Source organism: Octopus bimaculoides, chromosome 4, assembly GCF_001194135.2.
Source record: "Octopus bimaculoides isolate UCB-OBI-ISO-001 chromosome 4, ASM119413v2, whole genome shotgun sequence".
Classification (NCBI taxonomy): Eukaryota; Metazoa; Mollusca; class Cephalopoda; order Octopoda; family Octopodidae; genus Octopus; species Octopus bimaculoides.
The window spans coordinates 57,884,552-57,894,922 of record NC_068984.1 but is presented as its reverse complement, the minus strand read 5'-3'; the positions used below and the strand labels follow the sequence as shown (position 1 = coordinate 57,894,922).

The following is a 10,371-nucleotide window of genomic DNA, read 5'->3' as shown; positions in this document are numbered from 1 at the left end:
AGCTGTGTCCTGCCTGGTCAACAGCCGGGGCCAAAAAGGGTGAATGGTGATCAAACCTAGCTGCTGATGATGATTGCACATGTGCATAAAGGGCTTCTGTCAGATCTCCAGAAAGCTCTAATCCTTTGCGCATGTGTGGATGAATGTTCCAAAATGGCATCCAGAACCAACCGTCACTACAAGGCTCCGCCTGGAGTGCAGAAGCACGAAAATAGAAAGATTGTAGTGGCGCCAGAAACAAGATGGCTACCAATCACCCGCAAAATGTGGCACAAAATATGACAAATCAAAATGGCATCCAGAACCAGGTGTCACTACAATATAATCAATTTTATCGAACCTAGTTCACTGCCATTAATATATGGGCCTGGATGTTCTACTGTTTTCCCCTTGATAGCACATGGGGGTCCCTTGATCTTTGAGGTTCCATACATGGCTGGTCTGGGACATGACAAAATGTGTTTCTGGGACTCTGAAGGATGACTGGTGGTTGTGGGAGCAATGTTTGAAAGATGTACTGGCTGATCTGATATATTTACAAACCTGGGATGTGGCTATATTCACACTCCTGGTATATCTCTGGTAGGCTCCAGGCATGGAGATGCTGTTGGTAACACCATTGCTGACGTTGTCAATATAGCGCAATGATCCAGTCATGTTATCGCTGTGGTTATCATTTCTAGTTATATGGTTGGCAATGTAGCTGCCAGCATTAGTGTGGGTGTGGCTGGAGGTAACATATGGTGCAGGGCTGGTCATCCCACTGGTGTCAATGATAATTGTTTCGTCATTGTCTGTGGTTGTGATACTGGGGACACTGGATACCTCCTCTGTGTCGCTGGTCCTGGATTGGTCATCATCTCTGGGTGTGGCGATTGTACTGGTGGTAATATATGGTGCAGAGCTGGTTACACTATTGGTGTTAATGATAATGGTTTGTTCATCATCTGTGGCAGTGGTACTCTGTGTCACTGGTCCCAGACTAGTCATCATCCCTGGCTGTGGGAATTGTACTGGTGTGAGAACTGGTTAATCTGCTATTTTTGCTGTTGGGTGGTACATTGCTGGTAATGCGGATAGCAAGTCTAGGTGTCACCGTAGCTTCATAGATGACTTTTTCGACCTCACATCAGCCTCCTACTGGACAGTTATTGTATACCCTCCAAGAGCAACCTGCCTCCCCTTGTATTGTGGGTGCTTGTTAGAATGCTTGTTATGTTAGGTGCACAACGAAAGGTTGTGCCTGTTAAATAATTGCCTGTGTCTATGTGTGTGTCTGAAATGTTTATCTATTAATCTAAATAAAATCCTTCCCACACAAGTCTTGACATTGAGTGAAAAGGGTGGAGCAAACCAAACTGCATTTCTATGGCACTTCTTTTTCTGGGTGTTAGGGCCTGGCATGTAGGAGATGCAGCCCTTAAACCTACTCAATGCCAGTACCTTGTTGTAGTAGGGGGCACTAGCATCAAAGACATCTTGGTTAGAGGATATATTCGAGACCCTCTTGCTTACACCCTTCACTAGGTTCTTGAACGCTATAAGGAGGTGGCAGAAGGTTGTGCTAATATAGGATGGCTTCTCATTTGGCTTGTGATAGGGCCTGTATGTACCAGAGCCAAGATCTAAAGTAACATCTAGGAAATCTACCGTGGTAAGGTTAGTCTCAATGGGAATCTTGAGTCCTATTGAGCTTAGGGTGCTAATTAGGTTCTTTCAAAGTCTATCTAGTGTGTGCCTGTTGGCTAGGGTGTCATATCTGTAGAGACCAAAGAGGACTGAAGGAAACCTCTTCCCTAAGATGTTCTGGATGCACAGTTCGATAAGATCGCAAACATTGTCTGTGTGGTAGGTTTTTTTTGTCTTTTTATAGAGTCTGACGAACTGTCCATAAGGCTGTGGCTTTTGCGGATATGAGACCTTTGGTAACTCTATGGCCAGAATTTAACTTTTTGTTTTAATATATATATATACACACATTATTCTTTAACTAGAATAATATTGGCAGTAACTCCCAAGTTTCAGCTAGCTAAGCTATCGTTGGACTGTGATTCATTAAGTTAATCTTGGCTTTATATAGTCTATGTTACAATAAATTTTTTCTAGAGTTTACTGAGCTCAGTTGAGTGGTAATTAGATTATAGGATGAGTTGTGATGGAGGGATATGAAAAATTTTTTATTGATTAAATGTGGGTTTATGCTTTTGTTCAGAATTTATTTATGCATGTAGAACTTTGTAAACAAGTGTGTCTATTTAGGTGTGTCAGCTTCAGGTCATGGGGTTGTTGTTTTAGTGGTTCACAAAAGGGAATGCTAGGTAGAGGAAAGTTTTGGTCACCAGATGTGTCATTGTTTTTAGTTACTTTTAATTTTTATTGGATTTAATACTTTGTTTCGGCAATGTGGTGTGTATGTGTGTGTGTTTTTGTGATGCATGTGAATGTGGGTAGAGGTGTGCAAGTATGGAAGAAGAGTGGTGTGTGGGGTATTGGTGTGTGTGTATGTGTTATAGTTAAATGTGTAGATGAAATATGATCAAAAAATTGTGAGTTTGTGACATTCAGTCAGTTTTTTTAATTCCCATTTGCTGTTGATGTTTAGCTCCAGATATATTTTATGAACTATTTGATTTTCAAATTTATCAGTCTCAGTTATGTTTATAAAGTATATTCTGTTTTACATTCATTTTTCCATGCTTGCATGGATGTGGTAATTTTGTTGTAGAAGTTTACACAACCAGATGCCCTTTCTTCTGCTAGACATCTAATTGTTGTAAGGTGGAACCTGCTAATCGACTGTCAGATCAACTGGCTTAGAGCAAGACACAATTGTTGTAAGATTCAAACTTATGAGCTAGAAATCTAGCACCTCATTTTCACATGCATTATACTACTTTACATAAACATTAATATGATTATTATTTTTTCTTTACTATACTGTACTTTATGGAAAGACTGTCCTCACTGGAAAATATCAAGAATATTTTTTTAAATTGTTAATTCATTGCTTTCTTCTATATACACAAGGCTTGAAATTTCACACCAATCCCAGTGGTCAACTGATCTTAATTTTATTAATCCTGAAAGAATGGAAGGCAATGTTGACCTCAGTGGAATTTGATCTTATGGTGTAAAACCAGAAGAAATGCTGCAAAGCATTTTGACTGGTGTGCTAACAAGTCTGCTAGTTCGCTGCCTTTGTTATTTAATTCATTGATTATAAATATGGAATCAGTGAAGTTGAGGTCAAATTGAAAGGACTTTAACCTTGACTTTTGATTTGCTTCATGGTGGTTCATTGTCTCTTTCTTTCGCTTGCTTTGCATAGTATTTCAACCTTGCTCATTTATTTTCCATCCTTCATTATTTTCTTATTTTTATCAATTATGGAGATGTTTTTTTTTTAATGTATCCAAAGTTTTAACCTTCTTTACTCATTTCAAATACTTTCCTTTGGACTATGAAAATTTTAAGTAGCCCCATTTTTTCAAACACTTTTCCTCTCCATTAGTTTTATATGTACCTACTGAGATTTTCCTATACTTATTTTACATCAGAATATTTCCCCAACTACAGCACATATCTGAAAAGGCAAGCTGTCTACTCTAGTGTGCAAAAAAAAATTAATAATAATAAATAAACGAAATCAAGTAAAGTACATTGATTTTTATGTACACAAAATTATTTTGTTTTGCTTCAACTTATTTGCCTTCAGTAACAAAACATTGAATTCATTTTCCCTAAAACTTATTGATACGTTTTTCTGATTGAGATATAACATAAATTTATATTAATAATAAGCACTGTCTCTAAATGACGCATTAAATGAAATTAATTGTCTGATTGCTAATTAAAACAAGGGAAGTAATTCAGGTTTTCCAATGTCCACACTCCTGAAGGTGGGGGAAACTGAAGACAAATGAGAAAGAAAGCAGCAAACGGAAGTGAGTGTAGATTGTGATAATGAAACGACTGAGAACACTTAGGTGGGGAGACATCTTATGGTATTCCGACTTAAGTTTCCCAGCCTTTTCTTACATTTATATCACTTCTAATTACTTTTAAGCGTATTTTCTTGTCATTAAGGTACATTTCCTTTGTTATTTATTCTGAGATACTTAAACTATTCTTTAATTAAATTTCTCTTGTACATTGATCCATGCGGTATTTTGTTTGTTACCAAGCTTCTTTCTTTTTCATTTACAAACAGCTGAGTAAATTACATACAGAACACTCACACACGCACACACATTTATCCGATATGTAAATGTTGTTTACTTCTCAATGCGGCATTTATATTTCAGGTCGTTTAGAAATTACTGTTTTCATACTTAGATTAACATATGTAATTTCGATGTAGTTTTTACATAGACATATTACAAACACATTTTGTAGTCTGTTTTAAACTTTGTTTTTATCATCAGCCACGAAAAAATATGATACAATAAGTATACGTGAAGGAGAATTCAGTATTGTAAAACAAAGAAACATTTTGAATAGAAAACAAAAAATAGTATTTTTCCCTTAATTTTAAATATGATTTTTGTTAATTTTCCTTTAGTAAATAAGATTTAATCATAGACACCAGACTGTTCCTAGCTTATATATGCAGCTATTATATATGTTAGTAATAAGTGTATGATCTTCAGATTGTAAATGTTATCAAGTTGTTTATTAAAGAAATAATACTTGTTTACATTTTGACATCCTATCGACAGCCGGACTCGTTTGTGTTTAAATCGGCTATGTGATTATCTGTTACATGTTTACATTCGGATATAGGTCTCTCTTTCCGTAGGAGACTAAACATACGTTATAGTGTAATTATAATTATCACCGAAACTGGAATTAATTACGAACATTCTAAAAACCTGATTAACTTTATTACGTGCTACTTTAATATGCAGACACTTTCGTTACATATGGTACATAGATAAAGTGGAGAACAAAAAATTACTATTGTTTGCTATTTACTGCTAATAACAATGTTTTGTACGTCATCTGTTCTCCAGGACGTACCACAAGGATGCAGAATCTTATCGATTTTTTCCCCCAGTAAAGTGTGTAGGATGTAGCGGTTGCAATTTCAAGGCAATGTTTTTTTTTTAAGGGAATTCAATTTCAACTCCATTTAAGACGAGAATTATTTCTGGGAAGAGGGGTACGAAGAAAAGGAAGTATTAAGGAATTTGGTCAGTCTAACGGGAAAGTTTTGTAAGGTATTACTTAATCTCAAGAAGTTTTTGTACGAAGTCATCTCATTGTATAAGAAGTAAGAATATTTATCGAAGGCTGTGTTATTGGCCGAATTACGTTTGTCATTCAATCATGTATATTTATAACAACGTTGTATTGCAATCGTTTTGTCCCATCTCTATAACCTTCCATTGCATTTCTGCATGAAACTATTTTGTCATTTGAATAAACAAATTTTAATTGTTTTATATAAGTTAGCATAATAATAAATACACTTTACAAGCATACAGAGCTATTCTAGAAGGCTAAAAGGTCGAAACCACCATATTCTGATAGAACTCTACTTCAATTTCACCGTAATTTTTTTAAACACATCTCGGTAATTGCAATATGTTTAGGTCACTATAAGAACTTAAACACATAGTTATCTACCATAGCCTTACTTCGTAGTTTCCTGAAGTCATATAGACATTAAAACTCGTACTTCAGACTAAAACCAATTCTTGTTTAATGTTATAGATTCTGCTAACAATGTTAGGAATATTACTTGGTAGGTACCATCTTTATCGTATCATCATATCTTGGGTTCAATTCATACCTAGTTAAAAGTTACTTCATTCGTCTCCCCAAAAGAGAGTATGCTCATACCCCTAGCACGTTAAATTAAAGAACTAATTCTTTTAAAAATGCTCAATTTCTGACAAGTTATAATTGCAGCAATAGATCTTAGTTTTGAATCTTCTTATTCTTTATTCTCATGATTGATAGAGACCAGAATAATGTGGCTTGCCTTATCTTTTAAATTATTTTTTTTAATGATTTTGAGATTGGATAGTATACATTTAGACATGAAAAAATAATGTTACTAGAAATTTCTTTGTGTCTTGGTTTGTAAATGATTTTGTGTGTAAGTTAATATTACTTTTTAAAATAAGTGTAACATGTCTGTATTGAAATACTCATTGCAACTATTTCTATTAATAGAGATAATGGAGCTGTTCTGAAAAATGGAATTTACATCAAGTAATGTTATACAGGTTTGTTGTAACTTGAGGATCTCTACATACTTATGTTTGTAAACTAAGCATGAGAAAAATTACCACTGAAAAACACTTATTTCTTCATTATAATTAGTAATACTTACCATTGACTGTTGCAAAGTGTGAACAGTTTAAACTAACAACATAAAAGTTCCCTTTCGGTGATTTTTAGGTCTAACTTTTTTTTTTTTGTCACTTAATCATTTTCATATTAAGCAAAGGTCCAAATTTGTTTCTGAAATCATTAATCCTCTCAAGCAGTCAAATCTAAGTAAATATCATTTGTATATATAAGTTATGTATTGATTTAATTATTTTCCTTTCTCATATAAATATGGAATATGATGCAAAATACTCATCAAAATATTTTCTCTAAGAAAAAGAAATATGTACACACACATATGCATATATATGTGCTAATGGTTTTGTCATATATAAATATATGTATATATATTTATATATGTGTGTGAGTGACTGACCATTACTCAATACAAAGAGCAGAATAATATAATATTTAATAGCCAAAACATCACTATTTCATCTTTTATCATTTATATATATGAAATGTTCAAACACCATATAATAATGAGTTGTTTGTTAATATTTCATTCTTTTAGGCTGTGAGCCAATTCTATTTCAGTTCTGATCAGAAACCTCAAGTTCATACTTGGCTAACTAAAGCCCGGGTAGCACCTGAAGCATGGGTATTTGTTTGGCAACTTCTTGACCCTAACCAGGTACAGTAACTAATTTACCTGAATTTATTACCTTTGGTTCTTTAATAGCTTCTTTAATATAATTGGTAATGTTAGTAGTATCATAATAATGGACATTTGTTTTAGATATGCTTACCACTGTTCATAGTCAAAGTTTTGTAGTGTATTTCTTGTATCGTTAGAACAAATGTTTGCTTGAGTAACTTTTGTCATATTATGTTCAAACAGTATTCTGATTTGAAAGACTGTGCTAACTGTGACTGATCATTTTATCTTTACTGTGAACATATTGTTCTGAGGTTTGCAAATGTAATTGCCATATTGAGCAAGTGCATAATGGCTGAGTGAATTTGGTATTAGACTACCAGCTCATAAACCTTGACTTCAAATTCACTGCTGGTATTTCATTGCATATTTGCCTTAACTATATATGTTCGTGAACTAAATAGTTGGGAATATATTGGTCTCAAATTTCAACACAAGGCCAGTAAGTTCGGGGTTGAGGATAAGCCACTTACATTGATTTTATTTTATCGATCCCAAGAGGATGAAAGGCAAACCTGATCTTAGCGAAATTTGAACTCAAAACGTAAAGAAGGATGAAATGAACAGTTGGGAATATATACCATATCTTCTAAGAATGTTAATTGTAATAGATTGGTGTTGTGCCAAAGGGGAAATTTGTCTCATATTTTTAATGTCAAGAATCTGGTTCCAAGCAGTGACCTTTGGAAGCCCCTTGTATTTAGGAGACATTTATATTATTAAATCAAGCAGCTCAAATGACAATACAGTACAGCAATTCATGAGTTACTGGGAATACAGGGTCTATGAATTTGCTGCATGCATTTGATTGGAAACCTTTAGAACTGACCCAGACTATTCAACAAGAAACAAAAATGACAACAATTAGCTTCAAGTTACTAAACAAGAAGGAAGCTTTTATCAATATTGTCTAATGAAACGGTGCAATTTGGTTGTCAACTCCAGACAAATTATGAGAAAAGATTGTATTATTGTTGATTGAACTTTATTCATTTCATGAAATATTACTATCTTGAACTTGACACTCAGCTTTTAATGTTCTACTTAGTTTTTGCTGCATGATTTTAACTAAAAAATATATAATTACCTTATTTAATTAGGAATTTATTAAAACTATTTTATTTATCTTTCAATTGAATTGTTATTTTGTTTTCATCCTTTAGAGTCCAGAAGTGCAGTTTTTTGCTGCAAGTTGCCTGCACCAGAAAATATCCAAGTTTTGGTGAGTTACTCTCTTTAAATATTTTGTTATATTTTTAAAAACTGTTGACTGATTGTATATCTTAAAAAAAATTTAAGGAAGTGAGACTACAGCAAGATAACTAACTTTTGAAAAAATTAATACTAAATTTAAAATATAACATACAAAATAGGTTCTTATGTGGTGCTTTTATGTACTAAAATTTTACTCTGTCTTACACATAATGCCTTGTTTCATTAGCACAAATTGAGTAGAGGCTATTGTCATATATCAACCACAATATTTTATTTATATTTTATTGATCATGATGAAAGGTAGTTGATCTTGGCAATATTTATTTCATCATCAACATCATTGTTGTTTTAATGTTTGCTTTTCCATGCTCACATTGGTTGAATAAAATCCATTAAGACAGATTTTCTACATGTGGATGCCCTTCCAGTTGCCAACCCTCACCTGTTTCAAGGTAATATTTCTCTTTGATTGGATATGTTTTCACAGATGATTGAAACTGAAGGACACCACTGATATGCTGGTGATACTCACTTACAACTATCACTTGATGTCAAGACAAGAAGATTGAAGTCTATTGTATTTATGTGTGTATGTTACTGTCTCTTTGGTTGACATTGCACGATAGTTGTAAACATGTCACCATCATGCAAACAGCGTCCTTTGCTTCCAGTCATTTGTGAAAATGTACATGGTCATGGAGAAATATTACCTTACTTGGAAACAGGTGAGTGTTGGTGATAGGAAAGGTATCCACTCATATAAAATCCACCTTAATATATTTTGTCCAACCCATGTTGCCATGAAAAAGTGGATGTTAAAATACTGCCAGTCATGGTGAGATATACATCAGGTCATCCCATAAGTTCTGTCCGAATTTTGAATAAAGAAAACAAGTGATCAAATGTTATATTTAATTGAAATTTAATCATCAATGTACTTTCCCTGATTATCTATGACTTCCTTCCATCTATTTTACAAGCTTTTTAATCCCATCAATGTAAAACACTTTTGGTTTCAAAGTGAAGAACACTGAAATGTCAGTTTTGACCTCCTCCTGGCTTGTGAAAGTTATGTCCCCCAAATGATTCTATAAACTACAAAACAAACGGTAGTTTGAAGGAGCAAGGTCAGGAGAATAAGGAGAATGAAGAATTTTTTCCCAACCAAGCTCTTCGATCATCTGTGATTTGATCTTTGCAGTGTGGGGTCGCGCATTGTCCTGATGAAACATCACTCCTTTTCGATTCACTAAAGCGGGTCTTTTTTTCTTCAAAGCTTGGTTCAAACACTCTAATTGCTGACAGTAGACTTGAGCATTGATTGTTGCATTAGGTAGTAACAATTCAAAGTGAATTACTCCTTTGCAATCACACCAGATAGAGAGAAGAACCTTTTTCCCCATGAAGTTCCCTTCTCGGTTGTGGTTGAGCTTTTTTTCCAAGCCACTGTTTACAACGTTTAACATTTCAATAGAAGATCCATTTTTTGTCACCAGTCACAAGTCTATCCAAAAAGGGTAAAATGAGTTTGTGAGCATGGAGAGAAGAGCAGATGTCAACTCGGGATTTGCAGTTGCTTTCAGACAATTCATGAGGCACCCATTTTCTAAGTTTAGGAACCTTTCCAAGTTGTTGAAAATGACGATGAACAGTTGTATGGTTTGAAATAAGCTTTATTGCCAATTCTTCAACTGATAATGCAGAATTTTATTCAAGTAATGCCTCAAGGAGCTTATCAAACTCAACTGGACGTCCTCTTTGATCTTAATCTTCAAGGCTGAAATCTCCATTTCTGAATTTTGCAAACCAAAGCAATTAAGAGTATGAAGACCGGGAAAGCCCCTGGCCCATCAGGAATCACTGCAGAGATGCTCAAAATATCTGGCAGTGTTGGCTATAGCCTAGTCACCCATATTACGAACCAGGTGATACACGAAGGAGTCATACCCAATGACTGGTGTAGCAGCATCATAGTCAACTGCTACAAAGGTAAAGGTGACGCTTTAGATACAAATAATTACAGAGGCATCAAGCTGTTAGATCAGGTTATGAAAGTTACAGAGAGAGTCATAGCCCAACTAATTAGGGAGCGAATCAATTTAGATGAGATGCAGTTTGGGTTCGTGCCAGGTAAAAGCACCACTGATGCCTTATTTCTA

General features: G+C 34.5%; 1 protein-coding gene across 1 annotated transcript in view; it reads left to right on the top strand.

Annotated features, from left to right (window-relative positions):
• Positions 1–3,951: 3,951 nt before the first annotated feature.
• LOC106874703 (importin-13) overlaps positions 3,952–10,371 on the top strand; it is a 57,904-nt gene continuing 51,484 nt past the window's right edge. The window contains exons 1-4 of the mRNA XM_014922514.2: positions 3,952–4,086; positions 6,181–6,233; positions 6,854–6,973; positions 8,161–8,219. Of these exons, the coding sequence (XP_014778000.1) occupies positions 6,204–6,233; positions 6,854–6,973; positions 8,161–8,219 (209 nt within the window). The 5' untranslated portion in view covers positions 3,952–4,086; positions 6,181–6,203. The remainder of the gene's footprint in view (positions 4,087–6,180; positions 6,234–6,853; positions 6,974–8,160; positions 8,220–10,371) is intronic.